Source organism: Phalacrocorax aristotelis, chromosome 7 (assembly GCF_949628215.1).
Source record: "Phalacrocorax aristotelis chromosome 7, bGulAri2.1, whole genome shotgun sequence".
Taxonomy (NCBI): domain Eukaryota; kingdom Metazoa; phylum Chordata; class Aves; order Suliformes; family Phalacrocoracidae; genus Phalacrocorax; species Phalacrocorax aristotelis.
The window spans coordinates 36,050,551-36,077,084 of NC_134282.1; the positions used below are offsets into that span (position 1 = coordinate 36,050,551).

General features: G+C 38.5%; 1 protein-coding gene across 4 annotated transcripts in view; it reads right to left on the reverse strand.

Moving 5' to 3' along the window:
* TLN2 (talin 2) overlaps positions 1-26,534 on the reverse strand; it is a 221,548-nt gene that overhangs the window by 67,732 nt on the left and 127,282 nt on the right. For all 4 annotated transcript variants that reach the window (XM_075100095.1, XM_075100097.1, XM_075100094.1 and 1 more), the window contains 16 exons: positions 25,243-25,319; positions 23,150-23,330; positions 21,101-21,214; positions 20,361-20,469; positions 19,461-19,669; positions 18,532-18,630; positions 16,009-16,176; positions 14,255-14,549; positions 11,780-11,946; positions 10,528-10,656; positions 8,814-8,927; positions 6,802-6,915; positions 5,313-5,447; positions 4,206-4,334; positions 3,474-3,576; positions 788-996 (listed from right to left, as the gene is read on the reverse strand). In XM_075100095.1, coding sequence (XP_074956196.1) covers positions 788-996; positions 3,474-3,576; positions 4,206-4,334; positions 5,313-5,447; positions 6,802-6,915; positions 8,814-8,927; positions 10,528-10,656; positions 11,780-11,946; positions 14,255-14,549; positions 16,009-16,176; positions 18,532-18,630; positions 19,461-19,669; positions 20,361-20,469; positions 21,101-21,214; positions 23,150-23,330; positions 25,243-25,319 — 2,352 coding nt within the window. The remainder of the gene's footprint in view (positions 1-787; positions 997-3,473; positions 3,577-4,205; positions 4,335-5,312; positions 5,448-6,801; positions 6,916-8,813; positions 8,928-10,527; positions 10,657-11,779; positions 11,947-14,254; positions 14,550-16,008; positions 16,177-18,531; positions 18,631-19,460; positions 19,670-20,360; positions 20,470-21,100; positions 21,215-23,149; positions 23,331-25,242; positions 25,320-26,534) is intronic.

Below are 26,534 nucleotides of genomic sequence, written 5' to 3' on the forward strand. Positions count from 1 at the left end.
ATACATCCACATCAATAAAGGCTTAAGTGGTCATTTATCTAATAGGAGGCATATTCTATAGCCAGCAATTTCTACATTCCAACTGTAACAAGTCCTTTTTTGATCCTTCTGACTTTATTGGTTTGCTCACCTGTAGTCTATCGGTAGTCGTTATTTATGCTCACCCATTTGATAGGATAGCGTTGGCAGGGCAGCTCCACAACTGCTCCTGGCACCTGGGTTAAAGGCTGGAGCACTGCAGATAAGGGAATGCCCCTGAAGTTAACCATATACTAATCACAGAAATCCTTTGCTTGCTACTTTTTTCAAACAAAATCCTGATTAAAAAAAATGTCTCCTCATCAGAAATTATTTAAAATACAGGCCAATTATAGAATTTTTCAAAACAGTAAAAAATAACCTGTTACTCCTTAAAGTCTTTGAAAGCAGTGGTGCCACATGTGTTGAAAACTTGCATTCACTTTTTGAATAACATGACTACAGATTCTTCATCTGATAATCAGTTTAACAGTTTCATTTTTGCAAGTCAAGCAGCCTACTCAAATATGTTATGGGTCAATGCACTTAAATGCATCTTTGTGTAAGCTTATTTTTCTAAAAGATGACTAAAATCCCTACTTCCCACCGACTGCATTGTTTAACATAAGCATGATACCTGAGAGCTGCTGGAAGGATGAGAAAGCTGACATTCTTTGCAGCCTTATTTTCAGTTGTTCTCTCTCATTATTTAACACTGCGTTTCACTGGGTTTTTGATAATTCATGTAGCTACTCAAGTTGCAACTTACCTGGGCTAACCTCTGCTGACTGTCTGCGTCCCCTGGTGCAGCCAGGGCCTGCTTCGCCTCCTGAATAAGCATAGCAGAGCCTTCCATGACATCCCTTGCTGAATCCAACATTGCATGCGCTGCCACAGGGTCAGTAGTAGATGCTGCAACCCCTCGTGCTGCCTGAGCCAGTGTCTTCAAAGCCTGAGCAGTTTCTCTGGCAGCAACTCCTATATTCAGATTTCAAGGATTCTATTAGCATCCTTTAAGACTATCTTTGTATTTCATGACAGATGAATTTGCAGGTAATGATCCCATTGCAAAAATGACATTGCAAATGCAGTTTAAAAGAAAATCTTCAAACATGAACACATTTAAAATACACAGCATCATTTGCTTAGAGAAATGGCTGTAGTGAAGCCATAAAGTAAATATTATACTCCAAAGAGCACATTCTGAGCACAGCTCTACTTGAGTGACTAAATCTTAGTGAACCGCTTGAAAAGAAGAAAATCTAAAGCCTGTAAATGAAAAACTCATACTCCAAGCTATGGGGGAAAGTGATTGTCTGCAAGAACGGCGTACCCACTTCTGAAAATGCAACTTTGACTTTTTTTAGAGAATACACACATCAATAGTTTAAGTTCAAGCAATTAAAAAAATTAGAATTGTTGGGGTGATACAACTTGCTATAACCTGACACCACTGTAAGTACAAGCACATAGAAATAACTGAATGAAGTCATAGAGAGGATGTCAAAAAATTAATTTCTGTGGTCTGTCTGGCCAACATTATAGCGTTAGAGCTGATGAATGTCCTAAGGTGTACAGCTGTAGCACTGAGACGTACAACTGTATGAATAATGGTCCCATTCTTCTATTTTTGAAACTTAATTCAGCCCATAATGAAAACCCATATAAAATAGTCTTCTAATAGACCATAACTGGCACATAGTCTAGTCAACAACATATGCAATTAATGTAGGTGGTATATTTCGAGTCATAATGTTAAAATGATACTATTCCTGTCAAAAGAAAGCTATAGGAAAGGTTCACTTCTGCTGTACAAGACCTCTTGATTATCCAGATTTAGGCACTAAAAATAAGTAGAATGTTCTAATATCCCTATTGGAAATGTTTAGAAAGCTGGGACATCAGAAGCCACAAAGGAGCCTCATTAGCATTTTAACACCAGTGCCTTTTAACATTTTCTCTTCTGATCAGCTGAACATTTTTAAACACACAAACTTTAGAAGATAATGAAAACCAAGTGATATTATAAGTCAAAGTAAAGCCAAGCTAGGCAGAGAAACAGTACTGCCTACATTGTAGTTGCAACCTTTCTATTTGGCAAACCACAGAGAGCTTTCTACATTCTTAATTTAAAGAAAATTTCAGGAAAAAAAACCCACATGTTTTGCCTCCTTTATTTAGAGTACCAGTAAGTATCTTTAAAGTTTGACAATTTATCACAGCACCACAGAAAAAAAAATGTCTGATTGTTTTGCTTTCAATTTGGTGCTGCTTTCATCCTCTACATTGACTTTCAGTACAAAGTGAAAAGAAACTTTCTGTGACAGTTGCAGACAAAAGGGAATTATTAAACAGTGTATAGAAGCTGTTAAGTATATTTATCACAGAGAAACAGCAGAATGTCATAATACCTGCAAATACTCGGTGCTTGCATGAGCACACAACAGTTTTTGCATAACCAGACAGTATGAGACAAAGGGACTCATTGCTTCGTAGGATTTCCCAACCAAACAGCTCTTATAGCTTGATGTTAAGAGAGCTACTACATTCAATTATCCAATATCAGCTGCAAGTATCTGTATTCCTTTGCCAGACACCCAGTGCTATGCCCTGCATAACTGATAGAAACATGAAAACCACCTAATTCAACTACAAATGCTTCAAATGAAAGCAACTGTAAGTTATGCAGCCCTGATGCAATGATATCCAATAAAGTGGTAATTACCATAATGCATTTTATCAGTAACATTTTTTAAAAAAATCCTACAGCAGCATTTGCTGCAACAGCTTTAATTTCTTACAGAAATAAGGAGACATAACATTTTACCATCTAAGAGTAAACCTTCCCCTGCCCCTGCAAGGAGCATTTTCCTTATTAAGGTGTTTTTAGTTTCTAAAAGTATAGGTACAACAACAAGTTGCAGAACCTGTGTGCCCACATTCCCCATTGGCTTTAACTCAAACTATGCAAATGTGATCAATGAATCAGAGACCAGCTGCGTTATACACGTAAACTGGTAACATCTAGTAAGAGATGCAGTTTTATACATCACAAGGCTATGCCAAGTTATGTTTGTATCCTGCGCTTCAAAAAATATCCGAAGACCCTTTTAACCTTCTGAAAGGACATAGAAACATTTCCAGTGGCACTGACCTTTAAATTACATTGCATTTCAGCTCTGTCTTTCGCAGAGTTTGTGGCATATATTTACAAAAACAACAGATGTCTCAGTCTATCCAATCATATACAGACACAGAGCAGGCTGCAACACTATCCTTTTATCAAGCACATTATTTACACTAGCAATTCCTAGTAACTTCCCACAAAATTCACTCTCAGCATTAAAAAAAAAAAAAGTACGCAATTCCTTGATTTAAGTAGTCTGTGATATGAAAGCCTCCTATCAGGTATGGAAAGGAGAGGTTTCACAGAGACATTACAAATAAAAGGCTACCTGTGTAGTGCTCATTGCCTTGAGCAGCACAAGTTAACAACTGGGCCATTGATGAACCGACTGCTTTGGATGTACTTCCCAGGTCCTGAGCGCATTTCTCAAGCTGTGAAAAATTGCAAAGGACAAAATTCTTTGTTTAAGCTCAACTAAAATACACTTGTTTTCTAAACAGTATTAAAAAATTCCTCATTCCACAAAACCCAAGCTTTTACCACAGCTACTGAACACACAGTTTCCCTAAAACCTGATTAGCATGTTTTCCCTGTCTGAGATGACAGAAATTAACATATCAGATAATACGAACAACAAAACTATTTTATAATTAGCAATGGAAATCAATACCTTCATCTGAGGAGAAGCGGGTTTTTGCCAAATAAAAGATTTCACTTTCTAAGCCTCAGAGGATTGGTAGTCTTAGAACTATTGAGTTCTTATCTTTGATACTCCTGAAAAGAAGTTCTTTTTGGCAAGAAAAGATTGAAACGTTGCTGCTACTAAATTGTAATTTGTACAATAGAGAAGGAGGCCCTACAGTCCTAAGAGTAATTCTGCTACAGAACATGCTTCTGGTGTAGTAGGAATATATACTCTTTTTAAGTGAATTAGTGCAAAATCCTATCAGTGTCATCATTATCCAAAGCCTCACAACTTGTTTTGCCTCTAATACTTAAAATTTTTAACAGCTAACTTTGTTTGTTTGTTTTTAAATGAAGAACATCCTTCCTCAATTACAGTTTCTCCTGGGAGAGGTTTTAACTGTCCGTCCACAGCTGCCATCTTCGCATCTTGCAGTTCATTTTTGAGTGTCTGGACTGTATTCAAAGCAGAATCAATTTCCATGGGGCCACACGCTTCATGAGCCTATTCAGAAATCAGAGCAATATCACTGTTAGGAGCTGTAAGCAACTATCAGCAAATCCTTCAGATACAATCTCCCCCTCCCAAATTATTGCTCTCATGACTTTAGAGGCCATTGTGGACACTTTAAATCTTACACATCATGGATTCCAAACGCCTGCACAATATTCTTAGCTTGTGAATAGAGTAACACACTATTAAGGACCTCCAAGGGAATGAGAAGCACTTTGCTTGCATACAGATACATTCACACTAAGCACTCCAGGTACTCAGAAAATAACTGCTGCAGTCTGGACTTCACGTTTGACAGATAGCCTAACTATGCTTTGTGTCTGAAGTCCCACTGAACGCTCTGATGTGGCTGCCCACAATCATCAGTACCTGAATTGGAAATTTTCATGTTAGCTCAGGTGTACTTACCAATATGCTACAATTCGGTTTTAGGGCCTCAGTGTACACACACACAAAAAAAGCTGACTTTCCCAATACTTTTGTTTTTTTGAAACCCATACATAGTTTAGAAATCTGTGTGTGAAACACAGCCTCTGCTTCCCTGAATTTTAGGGATTACAGCTCCAATTCACGATCACAACGCTGACCACAGAAGTGCTGTATCTGGGTTCTCCCCAGCTTGGCAGGTGCATGAGATATGATCCCCTTTCCCTGCTCTCCTTCAGATGTAACAGCAACTCAGTGCTTTGATGTGCTGCTCTGTGTATACCCTCCTCCTGTCTTTCTAGTGTGGAAAAGGCAGCACAAGCTTTTTGGTTTTATTGCCACTTCTCCCTCCCCTTTCTATTAAGACACAGAAGCCACCTGGAAGACCGAACACAATGTGCACAAAAAGCAACAATGAGAAGTGAACACTGCCTGAGAATGAGCTATTCCCTTGGGGGAGACATAGGGGGTCAAGTAGATGTGAGCCTGTGACCACCATCCAAGCCATCTTGCTTTAGCTGATTAAAACTAGTATTTACCTACCTTCTGGGAGGCAGTTCGTAGCTCAGCTAAGCTGGTAGCAAGATTCTTTGCACACTGACTTAGCTGCATTGCTGCTGCTTGATCAGTCACAGTGGGGACTGCAGCTTTAGCAGATGCCACCATTTTACTTCCAGGCTGTTCAAAGAAGAGCAGAGAACACAATTGGTTTTACTAGCTCATTTTCTTTAAAGAATGCTTATGGTTCAACAAACTGCTTCCTCCATCTACATACTCATGAGCATTCTAGATCTTCTGTAATGGCCATTTCATGCACTGCCCTGCTCCTTAACCCTGCACCTTCTAGATCCCAGCCTTCATATGCTGCACCCTGTCATAATCCCACATTGCAGTAACCTCTGCAGCAGGACTAATTTGTGCTTTAGTAGTACAATGACTACTTCCTTGGTACCAATATATCAAAGGCCTGAGGCCTTTGGGTAGTCGTGTAGACCACTTAAAAATATTTCAGTGCTCAGTTTTGCCGTTTGGCATCCATGTGGTATGAGCCAGTCCAGGTGGCACAGATGGCAAATTTGTCTCAATGTTTCTAAATGTTAAGCTCGGCCAAAATTCTATAAATTGAAAATTATAATTCAAGCAATGACCCTTCACAAGGTTTGCTGCTAATACAATTAAAATACTTTGCTATTCTCACCACCACCATGGTACACACATACAGCCAGAAGGGAGCTGGATCTTTTTAATGACTCCAGAGGGAATCATACAGCAAAACACTCAAACAGAGTGAGCGCAATGTTTGTGATACCTCTGCCTACATGGGACCATAAAGAACCTGCTAACAACCATGCCATATTTAAGGCAGGACTAACTGGTGCCAAATAATGATCACATCATTACATGGAGAATTGATTTCTTCTGTTTGTTTCTTGTAACATCAACAATAAGACCAATCATTTTGTTGTCAATGCTCAATATTTTATCTACTTTTTAAAGATGTCTTAAAGATGTTTTGGAAGAAGCAGAGAGTCAAATTTTATCTTTTGTTCAAAACTTAAATCAAGATCCATTACATATGCAGGCTAGTATCTAAAAAACCATGGTAATATCCCTTTTTATTTTTGAAGAATTCTGGAGCTATTTTGCTACAACACTAACTTTACTTTCACTAAGAAAGGTGACAACAGCATCTCACATATTCAGAACTCTGCTTAGAAAGATGCTGGATTATCCCCATCTTGTTCTTTAAACCCTTTCCCAGAAGGCAAGTGTCACAGCAATGAATGTTTCTTCTCCATATATTTTAGTTTTCTTGTTGCTTTTATCTGCAACTTTGGCAGTTGTCACTCTCCACAGATTCAACATGCTTCAGCCATCTGACCTGAGGAATTAAATCTCCCAGTCAGTGACAAACTTCTTTATATGGTTCTTAACTGTTTACTGCTTATTTATCACAAACAAAAACATACAGTGCTAAAAAAAAATGTTTTTTGCTCTGATGGAATCTACTGCAGTGATTGATTCACTTCACCTGAAGGAAGTTCTGGCTGGAATTTATTAGAGCAAGCTGGGCACTGAGGTCTTCTGCCTGAGCTTGACTTCCTCTTACACCCTGCACCAACTGAGGAATGTGGTCTGCAACATTCTGTAACAAAGGGAGCAGCTTTTAGTAGATAAATAAAAACTCCAAACCCTCTGACACTAAAGCAAGCCCTCTCCCCACCTGCATTAAAGACAACCTGTAGTATTCACAGGTACAATATTCTTGTGCCTTCACAGAATTTGTTTAGGATTCCATGGAACTGTATTAATATATGACAGAATTTTTTCAGAGACATTCTACTTTTACTTAAGAAATCTTTATTCAAGCTACTCATTAGTTTAAAGATCCTCCATGACAATCTAAGATTTTTCTGCAATATTATGTACACAAAGTGTTTTGAATTACTTCCTACTGCATGTTCCGATACCAGCAGTGGAGGTGATGGATTTTTCAAGATAATGTCTTGCTTTCTGAATAACATTGTTTGCCTTTCACACACAAGCACCTCAGCCTACTTTTCCTTGACTTCTAATACTGCAAACTTTATAGTATGGCTGGATCATTCTGAAGTGTGTATTGCTAAAGCTTTATTTCTGGGCTGCCCAGATTCGTGCTCCTTGTCCATCCATTTCAAACACCACTTATTTCAGCAGTGCAATACTAAGTTTCTCCCTTCCCCCCCAAGCTACAAAATAGGTATCAGATCATCTCTGCTCTCTAAAAAATCATCATCAAAATCAAATTAGAATGACCTGTAAGCAATACAGTGATTCAGCATTTTTTTTTGTTTTAATTCATACTGAAATAGCAGCTGCCTACAACACAATCTTAAGATGTATTTGAGCTACCTTATTTAATTCCAACATTTCTTAGGAATATCACTGTGACAAGAAATAATTGCTGAATGTTAATGGGGCTTTTAATGATGCCTTCTTTACTGGTTTTGTTCTTGTTCCCTACATAATGGCTCTTCCATCCAGAACACCCTTTTGCATTCTGTGTCTTTTTCAATTTTTTCTTTAAAAGCAATTTCTTTAAAAAACCTGAAGCAACATTAGTCATTGCTAGAAATGAAGCTGCCAAATGTAGCTTAAACACACAAGAAAACAGCTTCTCAGACTCTTAATTCTAGCTTGGAACCATAAAAATGTGCTTGACTTCAGGCATACCTTGAAATCTGTGGTCTTGGCAGCTTCAATTTCAAGCTAGGAATCATGTCAACCCCATAGTAAGGTCTAAAAATTTTTTTTTACACTGACATTTAAGGCCCCAGTTGCTTGTAGGTTGAACATCAGAACAGCAGGATCAGTACTGCTAGTTATATAATCTATTATGTAACCCATATATTAAATAAGGATTTCACTCCGTTATAGTATAAATCACTATTGCTACTCCATCATTCAGTGTGGAAAATTTGAAAGTTACCTTTATTCCAGAGCAAACCTCCGTCCCATTTCACTGCATGTATCAACAGCCTGTTTTGATGTTCACACTACTCACCTGGATAACACGCTTATGCACTGAACGCATGGCTAAGACTTCTTGCCAGTGTACAAATTTCTGAGCAACCAGACCCCTCCTCACAGTGCTTCTAGCATAGCTCTGCATGTACAGTACCGCTGACTGATTTGCAGCAAAACTTTTACTTAAGGCACTTGCTTTAGGTGAATTGGTTGTTACTCTACAAACACACACTGAGGTATATAAGCCTGTCCAGCCTTTCCAGTAAGGTGTTTGCACGGGTATTTCTAACAGGCAAGTACTACACGGCACTTAGAGTAGCTCAGCTTTTCAAAGCTCTCCGTACAATATTGCCTGGAAACTCTGGATAATACCAGAATCCATATGGATGAACATGTGTGGTGTTAAGTTTGGGTGTGTGGTTTGGTTTTTTTTTATCACCTTTTGCAGTTGCAATAGTATTATTATAGAAGGTGACCTTCAGTTCCCCATAAAGCAGAGTTCAAGAGTTACTTGTCAGTGGGTTGTGATATGTTTACCTTACAGCTCTGCACAAGTTGCTGGTGGGCTGCTGTGTTCTTATTTGAAACAGCTGCATTCTGAGAAGCTGCAATAGTCTGAGTAGCAGCAGCTGCAGCTTGTTTAGCTGCAATCTTCAGAGAAAAAGAAACAGAGTTAAATCAGAGGTAAAAGTCTGAGCAATTCAAAGGATGAAATACATATTATAGGTAACTTTGACAGTAACAACTTCGACAGATTAATACATTATATCCATTGATTAATTTTATTTGCCTTAAGGAAACTCAGGATTGCTCTTCTCTCAAGGTGAAAATGAGCTGAACACTGTTACCCATCTCTAACTTGCCAATAAAGGAAAAAGTGGAACTAGGAGGACTCCAAGCTCTTACTCCTTCATAGTTTAGGTTGCAACATGACCAAAAGAAGTCAATTACAGAGAGCAGAAATGGTCTAATCAATTAGCTCTTTACAAAGAAGGTTAGAGAAAACAGGTGAAGTAGATACAGTGCTTCACACTTCTACATTAACACCTCTGACCAAAGACTCAAGGGAGCCAACTTCTATGGAGATTGCCCTATGGCAAAAGCAAAGATACTAAAATGATGCAGAGGTAAAAGATACTGGTATTACTGAGTCTAAAAGCACTGCGAAGACCTTCTTCAAATATCTAGGAGTCTTATTATCTATCTCTCACAATTACAAAATTAAAAAATCAGGAATTTATCCAAAATATTCCAACATGTACAATACTTTCCTTTAACTGGCCCACTAAATACAGCCAAGCATGAGGTTCATTCTCATCATACACATTTCTCTCCTTTGCAAGGCAGTATATGTTATAACAGCAAAACAAAAAATGTCCTTTCTAAAAAGCTTTCTTGCATGCAGTTAGAAAACTGACATATCAGCCTTTATTTCCTGAAAATACTCTTGACTTTTGGTTCTAGCCAGGTACGGTCATTTAAATGCACTTTTGGAAGACAGTTACCTACTTAGATCTTGTTGTTTGTCTAACCTCATTGCATTTGAATCAGACTACTGTAAAATCACAGTTCAAATCTAGGAATTACGAAAGGCTTAGTTTTTTTTTTTTATCTGTCTTTTCTACATTTTAGCTGAGAATGGGAAGATCAAACCTTGCCTACAAGACAAACTTCAGAGATATTTTATTCTTACTGCACAGTAAATTGCCTTTCTCCCCCATGGCTGTGCTACCAGCTATGATATATCTTTCCACTTTCTTCTCTGCTTCTTTGATTCTCTGAACAACTTAGCAGTTTAATTGGATATGGTGCAATTCAACATATCTTTGTACAGAAATTTACATGAAACTCTGGCAGATAAACTAGTAAAACCACCAAAAGGTATTGTCTGTAAATGACAGATCATACAGATGAATTAGAACAGTAATTAAATAGTTTCAGCTCAGCTGTTTGAAACCTCAGCTGTTCTAAGCTTATGACTAAGCCACCATCAAATGCCTTCTGAATCAAATTCTTACACCAGCTTACTACATCAGTGATACAAGTTGCTCAGTTTTGAGGATTATGGTATCATATGCTATGCTGGCCTCTCTAATTCCTAGGTGTATACTCTAGAACTGAGCTTACAGTGCTATCATTCTATGCTTAGCACTTTTCCTGAAATATGCATTTCTAGTTGCTTGAAATTATCTACAGATACTAATTATCAAAACAGAGTAAACTGAAAATTCAAAAGTATCTAGTTTTCAACCTCTAATCTGTTGACAATTTTCTTCTTGATGGCATTCTGTGCAGCAGCATTTGTAGCAACCCGCAGTCCCTCTGCTGCTTCTCTCAGACGCTGCTGTTGATCCTCGTTTTCAGGATTGGCTGCAGCTCCCTGCACAAAATTTCAGAGTAGAACACATGAGCCTCAGTAAAAGTTCCTGGAGAAAATATAGATGAACATCAAGGCTTTAGTTCCAGACGGTGTCTGCTACATCAGCCTTTATTTTCCTTATATTATCTTAACTCAAGTTAGAAGAACATTGAAATGATCCAAGACTTCGAAGCAGAAAATTTATTGCTAGTGCAAAGTTGTTACTGTATATGTTAAGTACTTTGAGGATGCGAGTTTAATATATACTTCATACACTACTTCATGTGCCTGGGAGAACAACCCTTGTAACCCCAGTAAACTGCTTCTGCTATGATCTGTAATAAGGTACTTTGATTATATGAATGTAGGTTTTGGAAAAAAACAGTTTTTAAAATTCCCCATTCAATATGCCTTTCAGTAACTGCAGTCCACACCTTGAGGCTTAACACAGTAGGTTTTCTCCATTTGAAGTCTAAGGAAGTGCTGGAAGGTCAAGGACATGCTCTGCGGCTGGGCATATAGGCCTTCTACAGCCCTAGCAGAATGGCTGGCCCTGATCTGTAAAAATCATTTAAGCGCAGGATCTGGGAAACAATTAAAAGAACATATTTCTCCCTAGTGGTTTCTAGCACAGAAAGGAAAGAAAAGGTTAGATATTTGCCTGTCTTGTGAGAAGGGGTGGTGTGGGGGGGAACAACCCAGGCAAGATGCCCCAGGTGGAAGAAACTGTTCCTGAGACAAACAGAGGCAGAGTTGCTTTAACAGCTTTACAGCTTTTCTAAAAGATATTTGTAAGAGATTGCTATGGGTTTGTTGTTCCATTTGTATTGGTAGACTGGTATAAGACTTTGCATCACAAGGGTTATGGCTGCTGGTGACTGCCCTAGATGGCTTGAGTCATAACAACCGGGCAGACAGGTGAGCAAAGTAGTGCAAAAAACATTTTTAAAACAAATAAAACCAGCTAACTAATAAATTGGTTTTTTTTTTCTGAACGTACCTAGGATAAGTCATTAAATGCAGAATATTTACAGGATAAGAAAAACCGTCCCTACTATCAGCCAGATCCTATGATAGCCCACATATCATCTCTTCTTTGTGCATAACCACACGATTTTAAGCTGACAGCTCATTTTCCTGGTACCTTTGCAGCTTCAACCATGCGGGCTGTAGAATCTGCCAGGAGCTTTGCAGCAGCCAGAAGCTTCTTAGAGTTGTCCATGTCGATTTCTGCTTCAGCATCTGACCTCATTGCATTGACGAGATCAGAAGTGGCTTGAGCCAGCACCCTGGCCTGCCGTACCATTTCACCTGTGGTATACAACTATATTTTTTACTTTCCTTCTCTCTGCATTTCAGTTTTGGTTTCAAAAGTCAACTCAACAAGATGAAAATAAAATTGCATTTGCTGAAGTATTCTTTTGACTTGAAAATGCTACACAAATAGTTCATAACCTAGAACCTTCATAAACTAAATCTTGAATTGCAACATAAATGAAGGAAACCGCTACGGTGTAGGTTAAGAAAAAGTGTAGTATTTGCATTCTAGACAGCAAGACAAAACCAAAAAACCAATGCTTTAAAGGTAATTTTGAATATACAGTTCAGGAAAACTCCTGGCCCAGTGAAGACTGATAATTTTGCTCTCAAATTACAGCCAAAATTTCACTGCTTCAGTAAAAATTACCCATCTTCTACTTATTCTTCTTTTGGGGAATTATCTTCTGTCTAATATAAACTGAATTAAGAACTCTGTCAGAAGGGACTCAGCGCCAATTAGGTGGCTTTGGCCAAAAGTAAGGTCTATATTTAAGATACTGGAGTCACATTTTGGTCACAGTGAAGCACAGAGAGGAAACAGCAATGCTTCTGACACAGATACATACCCTTTCTAGAGCAAATTCATTTGGTCATTAAAACATACACTTGAACTCCTTCATGACAGACTTGAACCCATAAAGCCTTTGGCTTTCTTTAGGTCATCAAACCATGTAAGATGTGCTTGGCTCTAAGGCCTCATCCTTTTCAAATGCTCCTAAAAAATCATGGGGAAAAAAACCAAAGGAGCATTTTTCTCATGCTTTAAAGGTGACTTGTGGACACCAGAATTAAATGCCTTCTTACCAGGCTCCTTTGACAGGCATAAGCAAAAAAATGTCAAGTTTTCTAGCTGTTATCAACTCTTTCCCAGTATACAATTTTGCAGTTAACATTTTTACCAATAATGACTAACTCAGCTCCCAGTCCAAATATTCCACTTGAAAAAAAATCCCTTTAAGTGCCCTTTCTTACAGTATTAAGCCAGTAAGTCAAACAGAAAGAATAACCTGCATGGGCAATAATACAGCAGTCACAAGCTATAGTCTCTTTGCTGTTAGAATTGTGACCGCGGGAGTACAATGGGAAGTTGGAAACACCAATCGGAATCTGAATGCCTTCTAATAAAAACTAAGTACTGCACACGATATTTGACTGTGAACAGAAAATAAATGCTATCCAAGATAATCTCTTTTACAGCATCCTTCTGCACAAAAGCTGAATAATAATTGTCAGCTAAACAAAACTTAACATGCTTTCCTGTGCACATCTACAGTAATTAAATTCCTTAGAAAAGCTACAGAGCATTAGAAAACTTTTTCCACAGCTTTCAATTGGAAGGCTAAGAGTGGTTTAGCAGACATTCCTAGGCATCTTTTAAAAAATTTAATCACTCAGAGTTCTCGTAAAGGAGATTCTAGGGTCAAAATACACTGAGAATCTCCCTAACTACTTCCCTGTACATATTCCTCCAGAAGACTACTGCACAGCTGAAATGACAGTTCCTTAAAAAGAGAAACATCTGAAAGTTTTACCTCTTAAATATAACAACTAAGATGACTGTACTAGAAAATATTAGTTTGTTCATATCAACTGTAAGATGAATACAGCTGTGACTGAAATATTTACTGTCCTGGCCTTGTGTTTATATAACATGAAATAAAAGACCAAAACCATATTATTCACCATAACTACTTTTAAAAACTGATCCCATTTTAAACTTTCTATGATTTGTCTTGATTTCAAGTTGATACTGCCCCTTCATGGTGTTCTACTTCGTAACATTTATAACTATTGAAATGTCACCATTCAAAGTTATTTACTGGTTCTTTACTAAAAATTCATACTGGATCAGTGAAATGTTAGGCATCTCAAGTTTTGGCTAGTTCTTGAAGCTGTGTATTTTAGAAACATCATATGAAAAAGTATAAGTATGTTTCAGAACCTACAACAAAATCTAAGCGTAATAAAATCAATCACTGGGAAGTATTTGCTCAGATACCTGTTCATTTTTTGAGATGAGAAATTGCTACACAATTCTGGAGTGAAGCAGTGGTAGAAAACACAAAATACTACAGTGATCCTTTAGCATGATATTGATTGTTTTTCGAGAATATTAATTCTATCTAGCATGCAGCTACATGTATTTTGCTGACTTAATATTATGGGTTGAACAGCTACTCATCACGACAGCACTAGGCTAGAAGCACAGTACCTTTCAGAGAAGGTTTTTTACTTGTATTTTTTGAAATGTCCACATCACTGAATCATGGAAAGCTACTGTCCCATTAGAGAAACTTACCAGCATCTCCCATTGAACTGAAAATACTCTCTGTGACACACATGATGGTATCTGTAGCCTGGTCATAGCGTCCAATGGGCTCTCCCCTGCTTGCAAACTGGCGGACATGCTGCAAGAGGTCATTCAGGGCTTGGCTGACAATGCTGGCAGCTGCACTGACCTGCTTCAGTAATTCAGTGTCATCTGTGGCAGCCTGACAGGCCCTCACACAGTTCTCCACTGAACGGTCTACCAGTTTCCCTGCCTCAATCAGCTGTTCCTGACACACCGGAGAGCTGATGGTGGGACTCACAACCTGCATGGGGAAAGGACACAAAGCATTCAGAAACCTAACTACTAACAAGTGAAACATCTACTACATTAGCTTTAATCTTTAACTTATCTGTTTTCCCTAGACAGAAAACCCTGAAAGTAAGTAGTTAAACAGGTAGTTTCAGACATCTGTATCAGGAATCAGGGCTCTGCATACCGTTAATTTAATCTCAATTTAGATTCTGAGAATGTAGGCCCCCAAATTGCTTCATGCTTCTTCAGCAGCTACTGAACTAAGAAAACACTAGACAGTGGTTCTGGAGGGCAGGCATGGGCCAAACTCCTCCAGAGTAACTACGTTCACTGGCAGACTTCTGTACCCTGGAATTCCAAAGAAAATGAAATCTTAATTGGAATTGCTCTTGTAAAACCTTCTTAAATCAACCTTTTGTTTGTTTGTTTAAATAAAAGTAGTGATTGACACAAGCCAAACAACATTCTACTTTTGACGCCGCAAGACAAGTAATAAACACTGTAACCTACAGATTAGAAACAACCCTCCCCCATTTTTTTCAGGAATGTCCAGACAGCTTTTAACAATGGGAAAACTGTGCATATCTTATGAGGAAAACAGGATGCCACTGGCTCTCTTACGCCGTATTGAAGAAATTTAAAGGCAGTATGAACATCAAGTCCAGGTAATGAAAACTGATACATATGCATTACAAAAAGCCCTTGCAGCCAGAGAAATCAAGTAGAAATATAGAAAATTTAATACCTAATATTGGCTATTAATTTTAATACAAACCTTCTGATTGTTTCACAACAGTTGAACACTCATTTCCCTGCAAAAGATGACACTGCAGACTTCAAAAGCAACATTCAAGTAGGAAATGCGAACTGTGTAATTTTTAAAATTAAATTAGTTTATTTATTTTTAAGGAAAAAGGCTGCAGACTTCAGAATCTGACATCTGATCTCAACTTCTTTGTTATCTGCTTAGACTGAAAATCAGTACTTGGCCAAAAGCAATGGATCTGTTAAAGCAAATGGGCTACTGAACATTAGTGCAAATATATTCAAAATCAATGACAACCAACTTGATTTTGTTTTCAGCAAGAGCACCAGCTTTTAATTATTTAGCTTTAGATGAGATGAACCATCCTAATTCTATAGGCTTTATTAGAAGACTTACATAGTCCAAGGCAAGCTGTGCTTCTTGAACTAATATTTTTTACTTTCATATTTCATCAATACTAGTAATTCATCAGATGGGCTCTGTTATCTGTGGCACCTTCTCTGGGAATTACAGCAACGCCTCACATCCTCTGGGCTCCTGATTGCCACCTTTATGAGTGATGATTTATTAATCAACAACTTTGATATTGCATAAATTTAGAGCTATGATATTAACACAGTATATTGCCTGAGACCATTGGAAACACACAGAATCATACACTTGAAACAATGCCTTGCCACCTAACGAACACTGCTAGCCTCACCTTTGCACAAGCCACAAGCTGGGAAGTAGAGAGTGCGCACTGTGTGGCAGCAGCGATAACCCTGTTCTGCAGGACTGTATCCTCAGCGACCTGTGCTACATTCTTGGCCTTCAGTACTAACATGGCAGCAGCATTTGCAACAGCTTTGGCCAGACTCATCAGAACATCCTGGTAAAATAAAGGGAAAACTCAGTCTTATGAACAAAAATTTATATCCTTTGTTTATATTAAGATTGCATTTCCTGAAGGTAAGCAGTTCTCCTGTATCAAAACTTAAACATTTTGTTTTGTGTAAAGCAGCAAACACAGCTATTAACACAGCTACAGTTTTCTGTTGTCAGTACAACCACTTCTCTATTTACATTATCAAGTTACTGGACTGAATGAGTATGAACTGACAGATTATGAATTGGCTTAGAGTCCATAGGAACAAATGTAGGTCCCAAATTGCAATGTGCTTATCTTCACTTCTTGAGAATACACTATTAGTAAAAAAACATTGAGTTCCCCACTAAATATGCAATAAATATCTGCAATAAGGACGACAACCTCAAGGACCAAACTGCTGAGGACAGACAGTACTTGAGTTAATACCAAATGCAAGTACTTAATTGTGCTTAACAGTAACAAGTGCCACTCCATTTTTGAAAATGCCTTTTCAACCACACTATTTCCTTGTCCATGATGTAAATATGGCCCTAATAAATAACTGCTCGAAAATATAACTCAGAACAGGTCTTAATCCCAGAACATTTGCCCTTGTACAAAAACAATTTAGTTAACTCTGAAACTGTGAAATTAAAACACACTCGTGTTAACTGCTGCAATGAAAAAGTTCAGAAAATTTCTTCCCATTTCCCCACTTTAAAATGCTACATTCCGTAAAATTCAGGTTTTTAGTGGGATGATGCCTCCCTAATGCCTGTACTGTTAAAATGACCTGGCTTTCCTGTAAAAAGACACTACAGATACACTTATGCATAATTTTAACTTCACAGTAGAAAGAAAACCTTGGATTTCAAAAATAAAGAACACTAGTTTTCATTTTGTTGTTAGGATATGAAGGCATGATAAACCATCCCTCTCCTTACCCACCTTCTCCAACACACGCCACAGCCCTTATCAAAATGTTTAGGTTATTCCTCTTACCCAAGAAAGAGAGGGCTGCAATACATACTCAAATAGGAATACAAATAAGAAGTCTGATGAAATTTGTAGACAAATTTACTAGTGGATCAAGTCTTTAAAATGGCCTGTAAATTATATTAGCAGACATCTTGCATACAGTGCACTCCAGAGGTCTATCTGTTGCTGTAAATTACTTCCCCTTTGTTCTGGTGCAAACCTATTCTTGGCATTGAGTGAAAAAATCCACACGTTTTTAACAGAGCATTTAAGAAAAAATTATTTTAAACTGCTAATAGCTAGCACTTAAGTCATGCAGGCATTATGATTTGATAATACAAACATAACTTCTTTAAGATGTTTAGCCATACAATAATTTTCGTCTACTCAGTTTACCAAAAGGTTGTGTAAACTTTTGGTTTACATGCACGCAGGCAGACGCGGCAAACATTTATATGAAAACTGCTATATTTACTGAGAAGAAATACCTGTTATTTATCAATGAACATTAACTCAGTCTTCAAAAATACATGGCATTAGCTTGCAAAGACAGTGAAACACAAGGAAGGGCAAGGACTAAAGTTGTCTGTGTGCATGTGCAAGTTTTAATACACTGCTTCCCACAAAATCCCTATGGCATTCAGAACAATTGTTTAAGACTATGCATGACCCCCTGGGAAACTCAGCTATATTCTTGCATCTGACACAGCATACTTGGTGAATATAGGCAGAGATTTTAAAAATAAGCTGTTTGCTATTCCTTATTTTCTGTGTTTGACTTGATACCATGTGATGTAACTTGCACTCCGCTGCAACTGAAGCAAATGAGAACTGTGATTCAAACATATCAAGTGTGACACAATATCAAGAATTTGAGAGATCAACAGGTCATAGGGTATCTCAAATTAGGAGATCTCTGGACTTCTCTGCCAAATTTTCCATCTGTAGAATGGAATGACAGTTCTATATCCTACAGGAAAGTTATAAAAGATATTATCTGTGCAACACTGAGGTACTGAAAGTCACCATAAAAGAAACCAGTGATGAACGTAGTTGTGAAAGTAAAAAGCAGAGTAGAATTTTAAAAGCAGGAGTCTCACCAGTATGCAAACAGCACAAGCCATGCATTTTAAACACTGAGGGGAGTACAGTGCAAACAGCACTCAATGAAACACGAAAGCATCTGTATGATGCACAAAATGAAGTAGGGGTTCCTGTGGTATTGGCACTCTGATTGTGTAAGTAAAAACAATTTCCTAATGGATTAACCTCAATTAGCATTGAGAAACTTAAAATCTAGCACTTCCTAACCACACTTTGGGAAGCCTGGTTTTATGCAGTAGCCTCCTTATTAGAAAGCTACACAGTTCTGACAGTGACAAGAAACCCCCTCATTACCTGGAACCTTTCATCTGTTTCATTCTCTCCAATTTGTCTTAGTAGCTCCCCACTTGCTTGCCCAATGCTTCCAGCTGCAGTCAAAACTGTCTGTCGAGGCTGGAAAAATATAATGGTAAAATACATTAATTCAAAGAAAATGAGCTTTACTTGAATATTAGATTTCCTCAAGGAACTTCTGCATTAGCATGCAATCAATATCACTAAAAAAATATTTCACAACAGAAACACTTTGGAAAAATCTTTACTTTTCCACATGCACAACTGCACATCCATATTTCAGGAGTTTAGTCTGAAGTGCCCCAGAGAGCGTGTGAAGAATTTTGAAGAACCTAAATAGACACTATTGTAATAACTCCAAGGATTATTAAGGATGGACAGTCAATAAGCCAACCAATCTGAAACACTAGGAGATTATTTCATGTTCTTCAAAACATAAATACTTGAAGAGATCTAAGGCAAACTGGCTGCAGACTCCAAGCCATAACAAATTGATCAAGATAGTCTATCCTGGTCAGTACTACTCTCATTTCTGGAAAACTACAACAGAGGGATTAACTTCTCATTTTGTATGTCAAAGTAGATGAAGACAGTAAAGAAAAAAATGAATCTCCACTACTTACTAAATTGAGTCACAGTACTGTTTGAAATTTGCTTCTAAAAGAGAATACAGTACCGAGATAAATTAACTATTTATTACACAAATCAGTTAACCCCTGCATATAACTCAGAACATTCTAATACCGAGGTGCAAGACTTAAAAAGGCATAAAGAGAGAAAGATGAAGGAATAAACAGTAGTCAAAAGGACTGCTTGCACAGGGAACATTATCTTGCACCGAGCAGACGAGGCTTAGAAGCTAACATGTCTCAAAAAAGCCAAAGCTGTGCCCTTCAAAGAGGGAACCTGAAAAGTTTCCATCTATTCACCTCTCCTGAAGTAGGCTGCACAGCCTTCAGCAAGTCTGAGACAGCACCGGCCAATGTTCGAGCAGCTTTCAGGAGGTCTTCTCCACTTCCAACTTCATCATCCATGAGAGCAGCAAGCAGTTTCACACCCTTAGACATCTCAGTGAGGTTGGATGAGATGGTTGTAATTGCACATCCCACAGCAGTGTAATCAGTGTCAACTGGGTCCCCTGTAGAGCAAATATTTTTTCATGATCAGAATGCTTTAGTGGTTAAAAGGGAAGAAGAGGCAGCTACGACAAGCTACACTCTGGTGAGGCACAAACGAAACATTTCAAGACAGCCAAGCAATGTCTACTAAGGAATTTAATTGTCACATTAAAAAAAAACCACCAAACAACAAACCAACAAAAAAACCCAAAACCCAGCTATAATTTTCCTGATTTCTACATTTCTTCTACAAGAATTTATCTTCTAATAGAATTTCTCTTCATTTAATGCAATTTGCTGAGCAGCCCACAGTTTCAGCTATCTTTCAACATTGAAAGAACACAGGTAATACCGTATCGATCCCTTTAAGCCACACACAGCTCCTTCAACTTGTAATTTGCTGAATTAAAACCTACCGTCAATAAACAGTAATAACTGTCAGATCAATAATGCTTTGCTTTATTGAATAAACAAGCTACATTTTCTCTTCATCAATGGTTGTACCTTTAGTGTAAGAGATAAATTGAAGATACAAAAATTGTGTTGGGAAGGACAGAAAGCAAGCTGTTTCTGCATGTCAATGCACTTAGCTACCGGAGTATTTTGAAGAAAAATTTTCCCTAGCTGCCCTATACGTAGTCCCTATGCTACTTGAATTAGACTGATAAATAACTAGGAGACTGCAAGGAAATCCTTCCCTTTGAAATTTACCTGCTGTAAGGTTAACAACTGACGCAGTTCCTGCAGTGATAGCATCAACCTGAGAGTGTATTTCATGTTTTGATTCATCAACCTTGTTTTGAACCCATACTCTTGATGCCTGAAGAGCAATAATGACAACAAGAATTAAGGATTGCAGCGAGGTTCTGTAAGAGGAGACACTGTAAATCTCTCGTTCCTTCGTGAACCTTTAGAAGTGAGGCAGAGGACAACAACCAAGACCTTAAAGTGAAATATGAAAGCAAGCATTTTCTTTTGCTGAATCATTCACTACAAAATCGCTATCACATTCCAATAGCTGCCCTTTTAAGGCAAATGCCATAAACAGTGCACCTATGAAGGCTAAACACTCTTGACTGACAGTTCCCCATAAGCAACAGTCTCTTGATCTGTCCTCCTGCCCTAAGCTGTATCAGGAATGACAGAATCTTAGTTTGTTCTTATTTTTCAAGTGTCTGGGAGGTAGTCACTCCCACCATAAATACTGCCCATAGTTTGCGTTTAATTGTACATATGCACATGAAACAAACTGGATTCCAGACACAGTTATGCAAGGAAGTCTGCTACAGCTCATCTCAGAAGACTGATTAGAGTGAGGTGGATCACTGTACACCAATTCCTTAAAGAGAAAACAAAATTTTCATCTCCTTTTAAAAGCTTTAGCAATACCACTTTAGATCTGTAAACATCCCAAAGTATTAAGAACCATACGAGTGATTAGAAAAACTCACCATGTCCTGCCCTAGAGGTGGTAGGTTATCAACTTCACTGAGGTCAGCTTGTGCCTGTTGAACAGCATGCATACTGGTATTAATAGTCCCCATCAAGGCCTGCTGAGCTGAGGTCTGAAAGGCAAAACAAGGAAATGGATGTGTGTTATGTTCCAAATGGCACTTCAAGCAGATGTTACACAGGCATGAAGAGACAGTGAGTGAACAATCATATCAGGCCATTTCAGATAGCTAGCTTTTTCCTGGTGCAATGGAGAAAGCAAAGCTCTCTAACACTCCTCTCACACAGTCTTGATTCTGCCTATGCCGTTATATACTCTATACTTGCACACATTTATAAAATGCTGAACTTTCTCAGATCAAACAACGCCCAACAGGCGCACAAAAGCACCAAGCTGTCTTACTGACTTGCATTCTAGGAACATGAACAAGAAAACTGAAGTTGCTTCTAGGATATCTTTACTGATTTCTTGGAACAGCATACCAATGTAATCAAGGACGATTCTAAAACTAAATGACAATCAATATCCATAAGCTAACAGAAAACTGAAGAGTTTTAGGCTGAGCAGGATGGCTATCTGTATTGGGTGCCTGCAGCAAGGTTTTGACTGCAGGGGTGGCCTCTGTAAGAAGAGGCCAGGGGCTGCCCCATGCCAGGCACAGCTGGTCCCAGATGGCTCCAACAGACCCACCGCAGGCCACAGCTGAGCCCAGCAGCCAAGCTGGTGGCACCTCTGGGAAAACATCGTTAAGAAAGGGCAAAACGTCACATGGCAGTGAGGGGTAAAAAAGTTCAAGAAACAACCCTGCAAACACCAATGTCTGAGAAGGATAGGGAGGAGGTGCTCCAGGCAGCAGAGTAGAGATTCCCCAGCAGTCCACGTGAGAGATCATGGTGGGGCAGGTATTTCCCTGTAGCCTGTGGAGAGAGCCATGCCAGAGCAGATATCCGCCCTGCAAGCCATGGAGGACCCCACACTGCAGCAAGTGGATATTTTCCTGAAAGAAACTACAGCCCACACTGCAGCAGGGTCCTGACAGAAACTTCAGCCCATAGAGGACTCATGCTGGAGCAGGCTCTCCTGACAGGAACTGCAGCTCATAGGGGACCTATACTGGAGCTGGTTTATCCTGAAGGACTTCAGCCCATAGGAAGGACTCACCCTGGAACTGGGGAAAAACATGAGGAGGAAGGACAAGCGGAGAGGGGCTGTTACGAACTGACCACTTGGGAGCAGAGAGTAGAATAGACAGAAATGAAGGACTGAAGTTCAGTCTGGGTAAAAAAAGGGGGTGGTGGGAAGGTGGCCTGGTTTTTGTCTGTTTCTCACTATCCAACTCTATTTTAATTGACAATAAATTAAATTAATTTTCCCCAAGTTGAGTCTGATTTGCTCATGAAGCTAACTGGTGACCTCCCTGTCTTCATCTTGACATAGGTTAAGATAAAGGTTTTTTTACGTTATTTTCTCCCCCTGTCCCTGTCTCACTGAGTAGCAGCCGTGGGCATTTGGCAACCAGCTAGGGTCAACCCACTACATATACTACACTTTTAGTGGTATGTTATCATCTTAGAGCATTGATTATATTCTCTGCAACCTGTTTAGGCCATTTGATAGTCTTTTAATTTAAATGAGAAAACTCAGCATCAGCTTTAAGCCTACTAAAAAAAATCTAAATTGGTGGGCTAGTGATAACCGAAATGTAAGGTTGTTTTTTTTTAATTGCTTACTTTTGCCAGTCTAAGAAGCTTTTTTTCTGACCCCTGAATACTAGTTTAACTACTTAGAAGTAAAGAGAAGGCTGGAAGAAGCGGCTTTAAGGAAAATGAGTAAATAAGTAAAAATGTGATACCCTAAATATTTCAGGGACGCTCAAAGCTTATGTTCAGTAGGACAGCCAAGAAGTCACACTCAATATCTTCCCCCTGCTCTCAGTAATATGCATAACATGCTACTTCTGACTACTTGCAGCACAGACAAGTTTCAAATTAAAAAAATGAAGAAAAAAGAAAGAAGTTTTCAAATACAAAACAAGTAGGTTCCTCACAAGGGGGGGCATATGTCCTCTGTGCATCTGACCAATTGTGACTTGTTGCTGGGGAGAAGGCATGATGCCAATGTTGAAAGTCTCTGGGCCACTGGACCCTGAACGCATAACAGCTGGTAGTGCCACAGAGCCATGCTCCACCTTCCCTGTTCGGTTGAACTGCTGCTGCAAGATGGTAGATCTGAAAAAAAAACGAAACAAACCAAACCAAAACAAACCAAAACAAAAAACCCCAAACAAAACCACCCCAAAAACAAACAAACAAACAAACTCAAACAAAAACACAAAAAAGAAACAAGAAAAATCCAACACAGAGAGAATTAGTCAGTTCCTGCAAATCAAGTCTTGCCAGGTGTTCTTTTAGGATTTTAAGTTGCATTTCAGAACACTTGGAGAAGCTGGAAAACTTTCCAGTCTTTTTTTTCCCAACTATTTTCTAGCATATTATTAAACAAAAATCATCTGGGGCTTTTGGTAGATCAAATATTAATAGCACTAATAAGCAGGCACTAAGGAAAGAAGGCAATGTGCAGTTTTGGTATATGTGGTACAATGGCTTTACCCCTGTAAGATGTGTGACAGACAGAACCAGAACAAGATTTACTGCATAACAACTGCTTTGTTTCAGTTTTATCATAGGCTGATCAATAGAAAAGAGAAGCACGAACCCTGTGGAGATGCCTTTTGCAAGCAATCTCTAGATTTGGGATAAAAACTAACATTCTTTCTTCCCTCTTTATACACACATGAACACACAGTACTTGCTAATAATCTGGCAGTTTATCAGATAATGGACTGGGAGGCAGGATACTTTCAAGAATAATAAAGTTAATGTCATCCATAGTCAGGAGCCACTTTGCCAGATATACTGCTCATATTTAAATATGGCTCAAACTTTAACAGCTAGAATCGTTGACAGGAATTCTGGCTTTAACAACAATAATCTGCTGGGGAAAAAGTAATTTCAGTTGTGAAAAATCTTGTATTCATCTATTACAAGTTTTGGGTTTCTCTGCACAGCACTTAGCTAACACTATATTCTGGAAGTGATTTAGAAAGGGGAATGTCAAAAGAAAGCATATCTGAACATGTGTGATCCGTCGAAAGTTGAAATTTCACATCAGGCCACGTTAAATATCTAACAAGTCTGTCTCCTATAAACCATATGTTGAATAATAAATCAAATAGACTTTTCACATACACACTGCTGACACAGCCATCCTTAGAGTTCCAAGAGAAGACTTGAGTGGCTCATTACAGCTTATAATGTCACAAACCTCATTCTACTCCTTCACTGCAAGGAAAGATTTACTATTCCTTTTCAGGAGTATGGCCAGCTCTATAATTCTCCTTTTTGCTATATTCAGTTACTCTCCTATCAGAACCATAGCCTGACCTACTAGTACCAAAACCTTACCACTACCCACACCACACACCTGACTGGTTTGTCTAAAGTGGTTTAGTGAAATAAGCCAGCTCTATTCATGACAGTGTACAATTCACAGAATCACAGAATCACAGAATCACAGGTTGGAAGAGACCTCAGGGATCATCTAGTCCAACCTTTCTAGGAAGAGCAGAGTCTAAACAAGATGGCCCAGCACCCTGTCCAGATGACTCTTGAATTGAACTGAGTAATTGTTCAGCACAGTAACTGAGCAATAAAATTGAGCCAAATTTATTGGAAACCACAGACCTAGCAGACACAAGCAACTAAGACCTTGTAAATCCTAGGTGTTTGCATGAAGATCAAAAATCTAACATGGCATTTTCAGCTCTGCATCATTACCTCCCCCACCCCCAGCATTTTACTGATTTACAGCCTGAATTCCTTTATTCAAGGGTCAAGTTTCCACACAAACTGGTACCACTGCTGGTTGCCTTAACCAACAATTTTAAGAGAAGTACCTGCTTTTCAATCCTTGAATGAAGCTAGGAGCTAGGAGCCTGCTGAATTGCAGTATTTCCTTCTACTGAAATACCCTGTAGAAAATTATTCTTTAACAGTAATTACTATATCATTTGAAAAAAGCTGCCACAGCTAAAAGGTGTCTCTCAAATAAAAAGCATTCCCTTCTGATGTATACACTCACTTCTTAGGTGAAACAGATTCTTCCAACATGGTTGATTCCTCATCACCTTCAAGCCCAAATCTATCTTTACTTTGTTTCTGGAGTGGGGGGGAAAAGGGACAAAAAAAGAAGAAGAAAAAAAAATTAAACAACATGTGTCGCTTTTTGTTTTCTCTTGACCATTTCCTTATCATTTATCAGAAACCTAGTCAAATCATTTGCAGAGTTTTGTCCAGCGCTGAACACCACACTTTTTGGCAGTGTGTGACAATATAACCTACACCTCAGAAGAAGTGCCCTTCAGCATCTAACAGACTAGGTTCTAAGCCCCGGCATAAAAGAAAAAAAGCCTACTGGTGCCTTTTCGAACAAAGTGGCATAAAGAAAGTGCTGAGATACTGTCTTTTCTCACAGGAACAAAAAAACATTCTGAGGACTGAGTGATATGCAATGACAGCAAATCCCAGCACATATAGGACATGTACCATCCCCTTTCCCATTATCTTCTAACTCAGGAACATCAGACTGACTCAGCTAACTAGAACTCAGCTGCAAGTCATATTTAGCATCATCAAAAGTGCTGCCTGCCACTAGGAAATACATATCCATAGGAAAGATAAGTTTAATATTGTATGCAAGTTATTTTACCATAGTTCCTTCAAACTTCTGGACTGTCTGCACATCTGACTTTTTGAGGCAGTTTTTATAGTGGTACAAGGGAGGTAAATATCCACAAGGAGTGTAAGTCTAAACCACTAGAAACCACAGGAAACTACCAAGAGTCATAAAAGTAGTGCCTTGTAAAAACAGTCTGTTTCTACTTGTGACCTAATGCAAAGATAGTGTCTGTTTTCCACCTTGTTACGTGATTTATAGTCTGAAAAAATACATATATACACATAGAGATATATATATGTATGTATAAATAGAGAAGCATCCACTATGACCTTGGGTACAGTTAACAGGAACTCTGCATGCACATTCATACACATACCTCCCCAGCTTTCTCCAAAGAATTTCTTACTATTGTAGTTTGAGTTCATGCTTGAAATGAAATCGCCTATCTCTAGTCAAGATTGTGCTGACTTCCATATTAATGTTAAGTAAAAAAATGCATCTAGATCAGAAAATAATATAAGTTAATCAAGTTCAAGGTTCCCTGTCAACTGATTAATGACCTATCACTAAAATTGCAGGACAAGAGGGGTTGGGGGGTGGGGAGAGTTGCACCAATAACACTTTAGCAGAAAAAAAATGTGCCACCAATCCACATCGGCACAAATAAGTTGGAACACTCCAAACCAAACCAAAAA